The 16,542-nt window shown below is 39.9% G+C and overlaps 1 protein-coding gene across 1 annotated transcript in view; it reads right to left on the reverse strand.

Moving 5' to 3' along the window:
* Positions 1 to 16,542, reverse strand: part of xpo4 (exportin 4) — a 62,863-nt gene extending 46,321 nt beyond the window's left edge. Inside the window, exons 1-6 of the mRNA XM_039819119.1 lie at positions 16,450 to 16,542; positions 11,555 to 11,660; positions 9,282 to 9,423; positions 8,042 to 8,180; positions 5,659 to 5,775; positions 5,404 to 5,557 (exon numbers count right to left, since the gene is read on the reverse strand). Coding sequence (XP_039675053.1) covers positions 5,404 to 5,557; positions 5,659 to 5,775; positions 8,042 to 8,180; positions 9,282 to 9,423; positions 11,555 to 11,660; positions 16,450 to 16,542 — 751 coding nt within the window. The remainder of the gene's footprint in view (positions 1 to 5,403; positions 5,558 to 5,658; positions 5,776 to 8,041; positions 8,181 to 9,281; positions 9,424 to 11,554; positions 11,661 to 16,449) is intronic.

Raw genomic sequence — 16,542 nt, forward strand, 5'->3', positions numbered from 1 at the left:
AATAAGGTGCAGCTGAGGTTGATGGGAATGTCATTATTTTTGCAGGTATTTAGACAAACAAAATATTGGACAAATTAAAAATGTTGACTTGGTGATGGTGCTATATGGAAAGTCACAGGATCACAAACATTCTCACAATTAATCCAGAGGGTTACATAAATGTCTGTGCCAAATTTGGTGCAAATCAATTACATAAATCAATTACAATTACTTCAAGGGAGCACCCAAGTGATTAGCAATTTCCTCCTCTCCTCATCATGGATATCTGTACCATCTGATTACATGGTAATCCATATAATAATTCTTAAGACGTTACACTAAAAACGAAGGATATCAACCTCATGGTGGTACTAGAGGAAAAGTCAGGGGATCACCAAAAGTCAGTAGGATTTACCCTCTGGGAAACATGAATTTATGTACAATATTGTATCATATCAAAATCAGATCATCAGTTTTTGCGATATTTCAGCCTGGCACAAAGTGGGTCCCTGGAGCCACTGCTTGACTAGAAAAAAATCATGACGGGGTCTTTGCACGTTTGAATGCGTTAACTGCATTGTGTATTTCATATAATGAAAGACACATTACACATTTCCAACTCCTCTTTCATCAACAATTTGCAGACGTTGTTCGAAGCCCTTCAGAGATCAATTTGATGGTATTTTCATGACCACTATAAGTAGCCAATCTCAGCAATCTAAACATCTTGCTGGCCTGAGCGACCTTCGTGCCTGAGGGTTGCGGATTAGCGAGCCTCTCCTGTATCCTCTATTCATTACGGTTGATCCTCCTGACTAAGGATGGACCCGCTGCACAGGAAGACGGGCTGAGTGTCTGCCAGTGGCAGTGCAAAGAGCACAGCGCTATGCTAAGGCACGTGGTAGGGTTTAAGTGATATATCCTGCTTTAAGTCTCGCCTGCAGCCTCGCCATGTGAAATAACAGTCCAGGAATACCTCCTCGCTGACCCACCCCCCTCCCTTCCCCTTCCCATTTCCTTCTACTGTCACGCCCCCATCTGTTTAGACAGCAGTTGTCATTAATTCTCCCACTACCGAATTAAACCAACAGTATATCAATCATGCCACTGTGCTCAATGTTACTTTGTGATCAGAAAGTTATAAGATGTGGGTAAAGGTGGCAATTTAGACCTCAGGTTATTGGATGTGAGTTGGACTGTAATTTTTTTCCCTAGCAATCAGTGTGCAAAATACACACACATGTTTTATATCCAGGCAGGTGCCTGAATTTAAAGTGGTTATGAGGAACTTTAAGTTTCTGTTGATTCTAGAGGCCCCTTTGGACTAAAGGGGTAGTGTTTTTACCACACCTGCTATCGTAAAGATATTTTCTAGTGCGTGCCGGCTGGTGCTGTATTACCCAATGTATAACTGAGTTAGTGTAACCGAGAGGTCATATAGCTGCAATTAATTTTTTGCTGAGACAGAAAATCATTAATTTACAATAATACGTTACCGATGCATCTAAAGCACCAAAACATTTTTGTGAAGTGTGTTTGTACTCTTATAACATAAAATAAATTGTCGCATTTAGAGCTCTTATGCTATAAAACTAAAAATAATAAATAAAGTAAATTTAAACATTACCTACACAAAATATTTATTTATGATGTTACGGCATTTATTTAATCCTATAAAAAAGACAAGAAAAATTGTTAGACGTATGACAGTGTGCAGAAAATTTGATAATTTTAAGGCCTTATTTTAGAATATTAAATGAAATATTTTTTAAGACCCTGCGGGACATTGGTAATAATGAAAGTATTCTATAGTGTTGCGAGTCCTTGTGAAACAGAAACTACTTTAAATCTCACACAAGTCAGAAAATACATGCCCCTAAATGTCCATCAGCATTTTTAACCTATCTCTGTCTACTCCCTGACCTATGTTTGTTTAGACAGCAGTAGTTGAAGATTCTCCATACAGGTCAGGGCCAAGGCAAACATCCAGCATCAGCTTACACACTCCCAAATGCTAACCTTAACGTGAGGGCCAAACTGCCTATAAATTGACTCCTGAACAGCTAATGAGAATACAGAGCCAGGCCGAGACAAGTGTTAGGCTGACGGTCGTCTCTTCAGCACAAGAATAACTCCTGATTGAAGGCTGCTGGGGGTGACTGTTGCTCAGAGAAGTTAATGCCACTTTTATTACATCTCATTAAAAATAAGAAAAAAATTCTAAAAGTGGAGGTTGCTTCTTCTCTTATGACAAAGTATTTAACTACAAATCAAGTAAGAGACAGACAACAGTGTCTCGATGGAAGAGGTGGGGAAGGCCATGCTTTAATCTGAAACAACTTGAGTTTTGGTGAGCTGATACACCGTGAAATCTACACATTCCTCTGTAGTGAAGAAAAGAACAGATGGGAGAAAAGAAAATGCTACAGAACAAAAGCGCCACTGGCTTTTATAGCATACAAGATGCATTTAGATTCCCTCAAATACCAAAAACATACTTAAAAAACACAAAGAGGATCCAGCAGATCCAGAGGATCCAGCAGAGCCGTTATACATAGCAGAAAAGAGGCAGCAGGGTTGGAGGGTGATCTATCTGTCAGCTCCGACAGCCATTTACAGCACCTGACTGCTGCAGCAGCCTCGAGGCCTGACCACGACCCTGAGCAGAGTCAAGCCCGCTGTGGAGTGACACGGTGTCGTACCGACGCCCGGGGAGCGTGCCTCCACCAGATGACACCACAGCCGAAGGGTTCAGACGGCGGCGAGGACAGATGACAAGCATGCCGCTCGGTTCGTAAGGGAGAAACCCTTTTTAAAAAGGGTCTTTGAGCTGGTTGAGGAGTGTGTGTGTTCGTGTGTTAAAGGCGGCGGCTGTCAGCCACGCAATTAAGGAGAGGCCCCCTGATACCCGTGCTGGCATACGTTTGCATCGCATCACACAGGCACAGGCGTGTTGTGACACTTGCAGACAGGCGGCCACACTCATTTAGGCCTCCCAGCGGTCTTCATCAATCTGTTCTCCTTTTCAACAACAACCCAGACACTTGTAGCCTTTACAAACACTCACATGCACACAGAATTTCAAGGAGAATGCCACTTGATTTGAGAATTCATATGCTATTTCTATGGCCTGAGACAACGAACACAAAGAAACCAGAGAACTACATCTCCATTTCCAGGCAACTAGTATCCTGAGGCCTCATTTTATAAATTAGCCAGCTAGCTTTGCTTCACAGTCACTTAAAATGACTTGATGGTTTTGTAAGGATCTCTTCAGGTTGCAGACAGCTACACTTGAAAATCCTTAATGCTACCTCATCATGACGATGTGACCAATTTAAGAAAAACAATTGTGATTATTATTTAACATGTTCTGAATCATACTGATTGTATTGTCTCATTGTTTATCTGTCAATTAGATTCTGTTTGTCCATGTGTTAGATTTGTTCTGGAGCTAGTTATCTAAGTATTTCACTTTATTTTGTACTGTGTAAGATTTTAATGCATATGTGACAATCGAACTTAAAGTGTAAGTACAAATCTAGTTAAAGAAAATTACGGTTAAGGGAGTTGAAGTGACTGCATTTAGTAAAGGGAGATTATAGTTACATCTAAATAAATTGAAGATTAGATTTGCTGTTAAGTGTGGAAGATGCTGAAAAATTCTTCTATTATACTATATGTATTTTGACAACACAATATCTATACATATTAAGGTTTAGTTAATTAGTGATACAGTACATATTTTGGGAAATCAACTGAAAAGACATTTTGAGTTATAAGTAACCATATGGGGAAAGTCTGATTTTGGCTAATCCATTTAAATAAACATCCGACAGATCCAGGTATTTAATCAAATTAATGCAAAAAATCCTCCCATCCAAGAACTGCTATTTTAGTGGAAAGATACCTTGATTCAGTGTAAATGGTACAATAATATAACTCATAATCACCTGAATGTATGTGCAATGCAAGCACACTGAAAAATAGGACTTCTAGTAACTGAATTAAAGATATTTAATATTCAGTATCATGTTTAACCTCAACCCGATAGGTCCCTAACATGTATAGTAGCTGCACACATATTGAACCAAGAGTGCCAGGCATACCAAGGGGAGCCTCAACAAGCCAAGGCGGGGGTGGCGGGCTGCTGGAATGATACGGAGATGGACACACAGACACCTCTTTGAAAGTGATACATGGCCCTGGCTGGCAGCAAAGCGCCACTCCAGATCCCTTCAGACAGGCAGAGAAGATGCCAGGCTGGTTGGGATTTAGGGCGCAATGAGCCTGGACCACGCGCGCGGGCACACACACACACACAAAGTGCCTCAGTTCACTCAACAATGCGGCCAACTGCAAAGATAACATGGATGTGTGTCTCCCACTACAAAGCAAAATGATGGCCAGATGCATTCCTGGGTACCACATATTTACACACACACACACACACACACACACACACACACACACACACACACACACACACACACACACACACACACACACACACACACACACACACACACACACACACACACACACACACACACACACACACACACACACTTTCTGTTGACTTATATTCCCTCATTACCTCCCAGACACGACCCTCTTCTTTTAACCTAAAATCCAACGCATTTGCCTCTGGATACCCATTTTCATTTTCCTACAAAACACTTTTCACAACCTGGGTCTCATTTTTGTACATTTAGCGGTCGACATAGGGAGATAGACTTTACAAGCCAGTGTGGTTTTATTAGGTCCAATGGGGTAAAGCAATGCAAGTGGTTCAGTTATCAAATCACAAATCTGCATTTCAGTTATATCATCTCAATTATTTGTAGGAAAATGTTAGAATGCTAGAATTTATAATTACATTACACTTTGACTTACTCTCCAACAAAGTCAAAGTTAAACAGTGAAGTAGGTCTACAAAATCTGAACTTAATAATTTCAATGTTCAGCTTTTATTAACTTCCAAAAAAGTTGTTTAGACAATGTTTGGATAAAATATTGAGAACTATCCCGATCATCTGGCTTTTTTTTACATAAATGAATTCTGTTGGCTAATTGAGTGTCATGATGCCAGATTTCAGCAGTTAAATTATTGAATAAAATCTCAAACCTATAAAAGTCAATGGCTAAAACCACAACAAAAAAAAAGACCACTGGGAGTTTTAAGATGTTATTCTGTGCCCAACTAGGCGGAATTACTCTGTAAAACACTGTTTTAAATGAAAAGCCATAAAATGAACTTAATGTGGGGTTATGTAGGTAACTCGGACTGACCTGTTTTTCCTCGCCATACTTTTTCGCAGAATGTATCCAATCATGAGTAAAGATCTAGAAATCGTGGAATTTTTTTATCCTGAGCTTTCCAGGTTTAAGACTCCACGTCAGCCTCTGACAAAGAAAGGATATGATTGGGTGGCAGGAAGTTCCAGCAGAGGACCTGGTTGGCCAGAGCGAGGTAACGCTGGAAGACAGACGACATCTGGGCGTTTAGGTTTTCTCTGCGGCTGAACTCCTGCAGCACCTCCATGGTCAACATGAAGATCTGATGCAGGCCCTCCTCCTGGAAGCGAGGGAGGTATGGAAGAAGAATGAACTGAGGAATAAAAGCTGAAAGTGTATATTTATATATACACAGAACAGGAGGTGAAGTAGGGAACAAACCTGGAACAGACGCTTGCAGCTGCCGTGAAACTCCATGCTGAGGCCGATGCTGCTCGTCTTACTGGAGCTGGAGAACTCACTGAGCAGAGCGGTCAGGATGGAGCAGGCCAGTGTTTGCTGCAGCAGAGAGGGTTGTGTGATCACACGGGACACATGTTACACAAAGAGTTATACTGTGGTCAAACTTGAGCAACAGCCATCAGTCAAGACTGAAAGGTTTTACGTAAGTTTTAAAGTCAGAATTTTTATAGTGCTGTTGATGTACAATATTGCTCCACAACGCAGTACACAAAGGAAAAGGAGCAGCTGCAAAACATTTAAGCAAGTTGTGGTTTGTGGTGAGACAGCTCAGTAAAGAAGAAAAAAAGTCTAAGAAAACAATAACAAGTATGAAATCTCTTGGAACAACATTTTGTTTTCTCCTTTGTGAGGATTACTTGGACGTGATGTTCCGGAGCCACAGTGAAACTGACTTCTGTCAGTGCACATGTTGCATAATATCCTACAAAATAGTACAGTATATTGATTTCCGTTGCACACCAACTGCAAACATATACTAGAATATATTGTGTACTGTTGGCATGTGGTAAGGAAATGGGACACAGAATGGATATATTTCCATTCTGGTGCACAACTCTTAGAACCCATTCATGGCTAAATGATTACTGGTAAAAAGGTTCTCTCATCTCGGCTATTTCAGGACAAATTATCATGACATCCATTCTCAAATACAGCTAGTCAAATACAACTACTCTGAATGTAGTTAAGGAGATCAACAAACATTACATTAGATTAGACTTCACTGATGACTTCCTCCTGTCTGGTTTTTTGCATCCTTATCAGTTGCTTTCAGCCCTCCACAGGGACACAGTTGTCCCTTTCTACTTTGGGGTTTAGTTAAGGAAACAAATGAAATAGTGCCACCTACTGGATTAAGAGGAGATGTCCAATTTGCTTTTATAATACATACGTTTCATCAGTATGCAGAGTCGTTCACAGTACATCACCACAAATATTTTAGAATAAAAATGCACTTTGACAGAATTTGTACACAAAATCGATTTGAGTGCATGAGCAAAGAAAACAAGGCACTCGATTTTAAACTTTCTTCTGACCACAGGAACACGCCTGGAGTTTTCTTTCCACAATACGGCCTTTGTGCCATTTTTTGTAATCAGAGCCAGATCCCATGCAGGAGGTCGGTAACCAGGGCACAAATGTGGTCCATCAAGTCACAGTTATAATAAATATGTTCAAACTGTGCGTCTCATGCTTTAAATACACTCATCTGTATTTTGGGTAACTGTTTTTAGTCTGATTATGTATTCTGAGACTATAAGAACAGGACTGAATAGAGAAAAGATTAGAACACGTACTGGTACAGTCTTTGTTTTGAAAGCCAACCTCATTAATTGTATGTTATATCTTTGAAGCTAAACTTGCACATGTGGTGTTTGACAAAACGGCAAACATGGACTATGGACAGGTATTAAATTAAACCAGTGTAGTAAAAAAGTACAATATTTCCACCTGAATTGTATTGGAGTAGAAGTATTAAGTAGCAGAAAATGGAAATACAAGTACCTCAAAATAGTATCTAGTGGATGAAGACCAAAAACATCCCATGATCTTCTAAATCGTTGCACTATGACAATGCATGAGTGTCCTGGTCGATGTTATGTATAGTAATGTCTAAAAATTAGAGTCATTTTTGTCTTGTTTTCTTGTCTTTATGGTGTCAAAAATGCCTTGCGATTTCTGCTGCAACCTAATTTTTCCACGGAGACAATAAACTAAACTAAACTTAAAGGGCTCATATTATGTTTTTTGGCTTTTTCCCTTTCCTTTATTGTGTTATATCTCGTTTTTGTGCATGTTATAGGTTTACAAAGTGAAAAAGCCCAAAGTCCACTGCAAAGGGACTTACCATCTCCAACAGAAAACTGCTCCAAACAGCTTTATTGTAGTCCAGCCTTTACTCCCGTGACAAACGTACGCCACTTTGTAACACACGTTATAACGCTAGCCTAGCTGCTCCTCATACTCTGCTTCTGACTTCTGACTGGCTAGTAGTCCTTACCTAGGTACTGCGCATGTGCAACTCCCAACAAAGATGGAACAGAAGTGAGATGCCTCACTCTGTAGCTAAAACACAAAGAGGAGCTGCAGCAATGTGCAGTATAACAAATATATGGTGTTTCTTGAAAATTAAGCCATGTAAACCTATTCTGACATTGTTCATACAATTATGAACCTGAAAATGAGCATAATATGAGCATTTTAATTAAAATTACTTGAACTATGATCGATTATTTGTTCATTGTAACCGACATTTAATCGATTCAAATACATAATGCACGATACATCTGCACATCTGTCTCACCACTGTGGTGTTCCCGCTGCTGATGAGCTGTCCGACCTCGTGAAAGATGCTTTTACAGTTGATACTTTTGTCTAGTGAGCCCCTCTTCACGATGACCGCCACCGCCAGAAGGATCTGCTCACGGACATACTTCTGGAGACTGGAGAGAAACAGGGAGGCGGTTGGAAGAAACTTACATTAAGTGCAACACATATGAGGTTAACTGAACACTGACCACAAGCAGGGACTGGGAACAGCAGGGAAAACAAAGTGAAAGTGAAATGTCTGTGTGTCTGAGGGTGCAATCACAGCTGCAGCATATTTTCTTTGGCCTGTATCAAATGGAAAGTTTAACTTAATTTTATTTATATTTAAATCACACACAAGTAACAAGAGTAAACAGAAATCCTTCTAGCTTGTTTGTTGAACAGAGCTTTGGTAACCTGTCATTGCACCAGGTCAGAGTTTCTGTAACTTGTTCATAAAAAATTAGCCTGTGCTCTTCTTCTCTGCTGTTTTTACCAGTGTAGAAACAACCGATTATGAACATCAGCCTAGACTTTCCACGTATGAGGACCTGCAGGCCATCTGTCTGATTCATTTGGGGCATAAAAACCTATTAAAATAGGTTGATTTTTTTTTTTTTTAAAGAAAAGGACTGTAAAGCATTTCGGGAATCTTGTTATTTGGAGAATCCCAATTTCAAATAGCATTAATATTACATGCACAAAAAAATAAGCTACTGCTTGTACAGTACATGCTTATATTTTATGTTATTGTTATGTTATTTAGCTCATCAAATAGACCTTTCTACTGTATATCTGTAGGATTTGAAGGCCTGTTGATGAACATTAAAGGCCCTGAACACCCACACAGGTGTTTATAGTTAATGTGGCTGATTGGACCTTTTCCAGGACTGTGTGGGTGTGGTTAGACTGAGTGACTGACATCTTCCTGAGTCCACTTCAAGTGTTGTTGCACCTTAGGGCGGAACAAAAGACACCTCTGTCATCCTTATTGGTAGAAAGAATTGTGACCTAATAAGTTCCCATCAAAGTTCCGGGCCACATTCAACCTGAAAAGAGTCTGATCAGCCAGAATAACTGAAACACCTGTGTGGGTGTTCAGAGCTCTTGAATTTCTCAATTGTCTATGCGTCACCAATAGAGGTCTAATAATAATAATAATAATAATAATAATAATAATGAGAGACCTGCAAGACCTGCACAGGTTTAATTATGCCCCTTTCCTTCTTTCTTACTTTGGTCTCTGTAAGACGTAGGTGAGGAGAAACGCCCTTAGCGACTCGATGCTGGTCTTCTCCAGCAGGATCCACTCCCGCACCACCGCCTCCATGATGGCCGTGGCTGCCTGGAACAGCACATAGTCCACCTTGCTGGTCTCTGGAGAGGAGAAAAAAGAAGGTGCAAGTGGAGAAATACATAGATAAAGGAGAAAAAGAGAAGCGGGTTAAAGCTAAAGTGCATAGTTTCTGTCACCCCCATGAGGAATTCTAAGTAATGACAACAAAACTGTCGGCGCGTCCACATGATACAAGCCCTCCCCCAGCCCTCCTCCACACAGTTGCTAAGGACGACACGGAGGATTAAAAAAACATGAAGAGGTAATTATCTTCACTCGAGTTTCTGCCCGCGAAAGTTACAGGACGCCACAATCTTCTGAACATAGTCATACTGAGAAATACAGAGAGAGTTGTGTGGAGCTGAGAGTCTTAATTAGCTTTGTATCAACTCATTTGGCTTGAATGTAACGGACGTTCATTAATATCAAAAAGTTACGCACTAAAGCTTTAAGTGCTGAAAAAAAATGTTCTGCTTTGTAAGCCATTTCTTAACAATGTATGTTATGTATATTATGTGAAAACAGTTTGAAACCCCAAATTAAAGTAATACAATACAGTACAATAACGCCATTTTCACGCTTTGCAGAAATATTGTTGAGTTTAGAGTTGGGAATTCTTAATCAACTGTTGGTTTTAACACAAGTGCTGTCCCAGTTAACGTAAAAATAGCAAGCTTTTTAAACGCTCGATCGTGTTTTTTGCCTCCAACGGTGCCTTCCAGGCAGCTAACCCTAACATTAATCCTAAACATAACCATTGGCGCGCTGCCTGGAAGGAGACGTTGGGGGCAAAAAACACCAAAGACCTTTTTAAACCGAAACTGGTGTCTTACAGTACGTTATTGCAGATTTCCTGGTGTTTTATTTCTGGTGCTTTTAACAGCTATTAGCTATATATCATAAATGTCAATAACAGTCCAAACAAAATTCCCAATCCTTACACAAGTTTCATGATTTGTAATAGATTAGAATAATACATACAACTGTATTGTTCAAACGAAAGCAGAGATTGTCTTTTTTGAAACACACTTCTTCCTTTGTGGCACATGTTCAAAATCAAAACATTAGGCAAAATCAAGCTAGAGTAACATGAACTCAGTCTGACAGTTTATTGGGTTTAATACAGTCTAATACAAACAGTAAATAAATAAATCCACCCTTCATTGAAGTTATAATGTTCTGTTTTTGTTTAAATTGTTTTGAAAAGGTGCTGATTTAACTGTATAATCATTCTGGAGGACATAGTTTGTGCTGCTGTTGAATTGTATTGCATTACAAAGAGAGGTGTTTCTAATATTTAGTCTACCCTCACTGATATAAACATGGTGGACAAAATAAATGAGAACTGCAGTATATTCTGTCTGTATGGGGTTCATGACATTAATGGCAGGTCTGTCATCATAACATCAGTGGCCAAAGCCCAGATTGGATTGACTGAAATGAGTAGTTCAGTCAGTAGTTCAATACGTCCCATGACATGGTGCTCTTTGGATGCTTTTATATAGGCCTTAGTGGTCCCCTAATACTGTATCTGAAGTCTCTTTTATATAGACCTTAGTGGTCCCCTAATACTGTATCTGAAGTCTCTTTTATATAGACCTTAGTGGTCCCCTAATACTGTATCTGAAGTCTCTTTTATATAGGCCTTAGTGGTCCCCTAATACTGTATCTGAAGTCTCTTTCCCGAAATTCAGCCTTGGTGCAGAATTACAGCCACTAGAGCCAGTCCCACAATGAGCTTTCCTTAGTATGTGCCATTTCTGTGTCTGTAGATATTGAGGAGGAGAGAGGGGGGGCAAGGTGGAGGGTGGGGATGTGACCTTGACCAACTGCCACTTTGCTCGATTTGAACGCCATGATGTCTCTTTCTCATGGGTGGGCAAAGCAGAGAAAGGGGAGGTAACCTTGCTTATTATGACCTCATAAGGAGAAGATTCCAGATCGGCACATCTGAGCTTTCATTTTCTCAAAGGCAGAGCAGGATACCCAGGGCTCGGTTTACACCTATCACCATTTCTAGCCACTGGGGGACCATAGGCAGGCTAGGGGAACTCATATTGATGTTAAAAAAAACCTCAACAAGTGAAATTTTCATGCCATGGGACCTTTAAATGGAAACACCTTCCCTGTTTTGAATACTATTAAAAAAAAAAAAAAAAGATCCTTAGTTACCTAAGATGTGTTTGCAGATGGCAAAAGGGGATTTGGATTTCCTGAAGGAGAGGAATATGTGTTCAGCATGCTGTCTCTGTTCTGTGCTGACCATGGATGGCGGTGCCTGTAAAACAAACACACAAAGAAACATTTATAGACAAGATTTAGTTTATTTCTACTATGTTCTGTCTTCTTACTTCTGAGAACATCTAATTCATGTTTATATTTGTGATTTCAAAGATATGGTATGCAGGAAAATGCTTTTTTTTTTTTTTTTTTTTAAATAGGGCTGTCCCGAATACCATTTTTTGTGCTTCGGTGCTTCGGTACTAATCAACAGCAAATATTTGAAGCTTCAATGGCGGAAGCCATGGGGGGGGCAATCAGGACTCAGGGCACCTTCAGACCAACAAAAGCGATCGCCGCAGAGTTTTGCGGCAGTGGGACTGTCATTTAAATGGCTCATTTGTGCAAACTCCCGTTGTGTTATTTAACCCCCCCAATGTAGTTTTTGTAGACTTTATATTTGACAATTACTGTGTCCGTCAGATTGTTTATAGATCTTGACATTTCTGACCGCACATGAAGGCAGCTTCATTTCACGGAGCAAGAGAGAAAGAAAAAAAGACGGCGCAACTGTGCTTTGTTGTTGCAGGAAAAGGTCTGCTGCTTACACAAACTCCCAGGCAGTTCAGTGCTTGTGTATTAAAACTTGCTTGTAGCAGCGATAGAGGCAGTGATGTTTCCCGTTTACTGAACGCGACTCTCACACCGCCTCACAACAGACTGACAAGTCTGATCACCCGTTACATCAGCGGTGTCAAACTCAGTTTCACTACGGGCCACGCTGGAAAATAAGAATCACATCAAGGGCCAGACATATTTAGTTTACGGACATGTTTTTATTTAATCGAAAAAGTCAAACATCTTTGACTGTATTATTGCATGTCTCATATACCCTTCTCCCTTACAGCTTATTGACATAAAGCCCCAAAAAAGTAACTTAGCCATCAAAGAAAAAAGTGAGGGAAAAAAGTTGGAAAATGCACCAAAAACTTCGGCAAAAGTTGCAAAAACGTTGAAAAAAAAGTGCCGAAGCGTCGACAAAAGTGACAAAAACTTCAGAAAAAGTGACAAAAACTAGGTGGGCCAAAATTTATTATGAACCGAAATTGTTATGAGGGCCGGATCTAAATCGGCCAGGGGCCAGATTTGGCCCACGGGCTTTGAGTTTGACACGTGCGTTACATACCGTAGTCTCGCTTTGCCAGACCCTCCTCCAAAGCGCGCTGGAGGAGAGTCTGGCTACGCCACACAGCATTCGGGGATGAGAGGAAAACGTGCTCTGGTTTATTGGCATTTCTTTAAACCAATCACAATCATGTTGGGCGGTGCTAAGCACCGGAGAAAAGCCGCAGTGCCGCTGCAAAATAGGCTCGGAAGGAACTTGTTTTGGTGAATATGTGTAAGTTTAATGGTTGTTTTAGTCATGCAACAGAAAACTCAGATTGGTCATTTTCACAAGACACAGGTTTAGCTCTGTAACATTAGCCTCTGCTTGTATTGTAGCTGCCATGAATGCATACAAGGTGTTTGGAAATGTTCCTGATGTGCTGTGCACAATACCTTTTAAGAGGAACAACATGGCATGTTATATGAAATTCAAAAATACTTTCATATTTAAAAAAATCTGACATTCATTTTTTACACATTTTGTCAAAGTTAAGAAATCCAGACGAGAGCCTTCATTTTCAAATTGCCGCTGTATCAACACAAAAAAATGAAAATATGAGTCTTGATTGGCTAATTGACAGCCAATAATGCTGCAATAACAACAGCTGGACAAGTCTGCCCCCCCCCCCAAGAAAGGAGTCACTATAAGTGGTTTGCTAAGATTAGAAACCGTATAGTATGTACAGCAAGGACTGTACAGTAAACAGTCAGAGCTCATTATGAAACCAAAACTATGAAGAGGAATATTACTAGGCCCGTACAAAGTTGTGTTTTTTGTTTTATGTGAAGCTTCTACTGAGGTTTTCAAATTAAGCTTTGAATGTCTGTCGTCATATTTTAGGACGTCATCACCCTAAAAACAAAAAAAAAAATCCTCAAACAAAAGCCTCAATTTCAATGAAGTCTTTTTTTATTATTTCAATATGATCTTTTTGTAACAATTTAAGTAATTTACTATAATAGTGTATAACAGATTTTTCTGTTAACGTGGATATAAATGTAATTTATGGTGCTGTTAGATTGCTGCTAGACCGCCACGTTAATACAGGTACGTGCCTCACTTTGTGTGCGGCAAGCAGAAGAGCAAACAGTTTTTTGACTGCAGTGAAATGCTGTTTTTGAAAGGCTAATACAGAAGACACATGCAAACAGAAAAAGGAAAAAAAGCTACGTGGCATTTGAATGTTGATTTAGAATTCAATTTGTCAACAATATGAATGAAGTTTCAAAGATTCACACGCCCTGGTATAATACTGTAGTCATACTTGACAGAAGAAATACAAGACAGTCAATAACAGAAAACCATCCATGATAACAGCTAAAAATATGACACACACACACACACACTTTTATTAATGAGTGTCACTGTGATACAGCTCAGCAGGAAAGTTGCATGCCAGTCCTAATTGCAGTAAAAGCAGCTCTGAAGGCAGCAGAGAAAAGAAAAACCCTTTTAACTGGGAGCAAACATGAAAATGCGCGCACACACGCGCGCACACACACACACACACAAGCACACACCGACATTCATAAAGGTTATAATCAGTTTTGGTCAAACTGTTGCAGAGGTGATGTAATATATTATGCTGTTGAACTGTATTACATTATACAGTGTTTCCTCTATGCTGATTTGACCATTTCTGCCCCCCCCTCCCACGGTATCAGAAACAGGGCTGCATTGTTAGAGTGCATGTCGGAGAATAGCGCGTACACGCAAGGATAACTAGCCAGTTGAGATGGTGTGTGTACGTCCTTGAGAACTGTAAGTCGTATAACTTATGTTGTCAGTTCATTTCACAATATGATTGGATGTATACAATGATTTATCGACTAAATACAACTATTAGTTAGAGCTAGGCAATATAATATTATATCTATCGTGATATAAGATTAGATATTGTCTTAGATTTTGGATATCCTAATATGGCATGTGTTGTCTTTTCATGGTTACAGTAAATTTATGTCATTTTTCTAAACTTATCGACTGTAGCTGTTCTTTTATTTGCCTTTACCCACTTTACATTCATATCATTACATCCATAGTAGTGATGATTATTATTCATCACAAATCGTATTATGTAAAGGTTTTGTGAAAGCACCAACAGTCAACCCTACAGTGGAGCAATATTAAAAAAGGTACTGTACCTGACATTTCTAATTTCAAAGTATTGATTAAAAGTAAACTTTCATCTTTCCCTCTCCACTCATTTCATTCCTGTCTCTATACTATCAACTGTCCAATAAAAGGAATAAAATGCCAGAAATAATCAGCACATCTGGGATGAGATTCAGAATGAAAGAAGAGTTTGGCCTTGAGCCCTTTCAAGTGGCTTCTCAGCAGCATAGTAGATGATAGAAATCCAAAATCGATCATGCAATTAAATCAAACTCAAACAGATATAATGTCAGGCTGACATCCGCAGTATTGTCCTGCTCACCTGACTTTAAGTAAATATTTAAGTTCACAATTTATTTAAAATCAAGAGCCTTGTACCGAATCGTAAATACTTTAACAAGTTGTGCTTTAACATGTATGTATCATCCATCTAAAAATCCTGCATGCTGTTTAAACTGTACATAACCACCCACTTCATGTAGCCAATACAAAGCAATATACTAATTTACCCATTCAATATGGATTTCTTTACAATCTACAGAACACTTGACATGAATAGCTTTTTATATAGAGCATACACCCACAATATAGTCAGACTGATAACCACAGCATTGTCCTGTTCAACTGACTAAATTGTGAAATTCAAAGAAATATTAAATCAAGAGCCATGTAGTGTATGGTAAATATGATATGATGCAACTTATCTTACTTACTCTGGACACTGAAATATATAGCTACGTGTTGATTCATTACACCCAAAACAATGCCAGCCATTGCTTACATTCCATTCACAAGACACCTGCTCACTAATACTAATAACGCACTTGCAGTTACTTGTGTGATGATTTCAAGCAGGATCTTTTTATTTGTTAAACGGAGCAACGATACAGTTAAAACCACATGAAAAAGCAAAATGGCAGAGAGCAAGAAGAAGCTCTAGCTAGCTCATGTATCCAGTACACAGACTCATGTCATGACATGCACATGGTTAGCCACTTGCTCTTAGCTGCTGTATTCACTCATTTACTCCAATGGGAGGGCTGGAGGGAGTTGAAAGAGGAGGAAAACGAGGCAAACACTGGATGGAAATGAGTGTTTTAGGAGGTAGCTAGCGTTCCAGGAGAAGCTAAAGCTACAGACTGAGTGAATCAACAGCACCGGGATGCTCCAGCTGCCTCCACAGAGTGAAGAAAAAAAAAAAAAAACTTAACGAACTGCAGTTTTTTCAGTAGTTTCTGGAGCCGAATTGGAAAGCGTCCAAAGCCGGGGTGATATTTTAGGATGGAGGTGGTTTATAAGAGGATGGAGGGAAGGGAAGACTAGTGGGAATGTTGGGATTTTTTTTTTTTTGCGGGATGGAGACAGGCAAGGTAGGGAAGGCGCCATGCATCGCTCACACACACACACACACCACACGGTTTCTCCGAAGAACTGAACACATTTAACAACAAAAACCGGGAATAACCGCGGGCGTCCCCAAAACGCCGAACTCCACCCGACACAGAGGTGACATATAAGTCCCGCCCGCCCCTTCGTGGCTACGAAACAACGTAGAATTTCTCACCATTAAAACTTTGGCAGCGCTTTCCAGCTGTGTGATCACTTCTGGTGCACCAACCGCCGCCATCATCGTCGTCCCTCTCCAATGACGCGCCAT

The sequence above is a fragment of the Perca fluviatilis genome, chromosome 12, assembly GCF_010015445.1.
Source record: "Perca fluviatilis chromosome 12, GENO_Pfluv_1.0, whole genome shotgun sequence".
In the NCBI taxonomy this organism is placed as follows: Eukaryota; Metazoa; Chordata; class Actinopteri; order Perciformes; family Percidae; genus Perca; species Perca fluviatilis.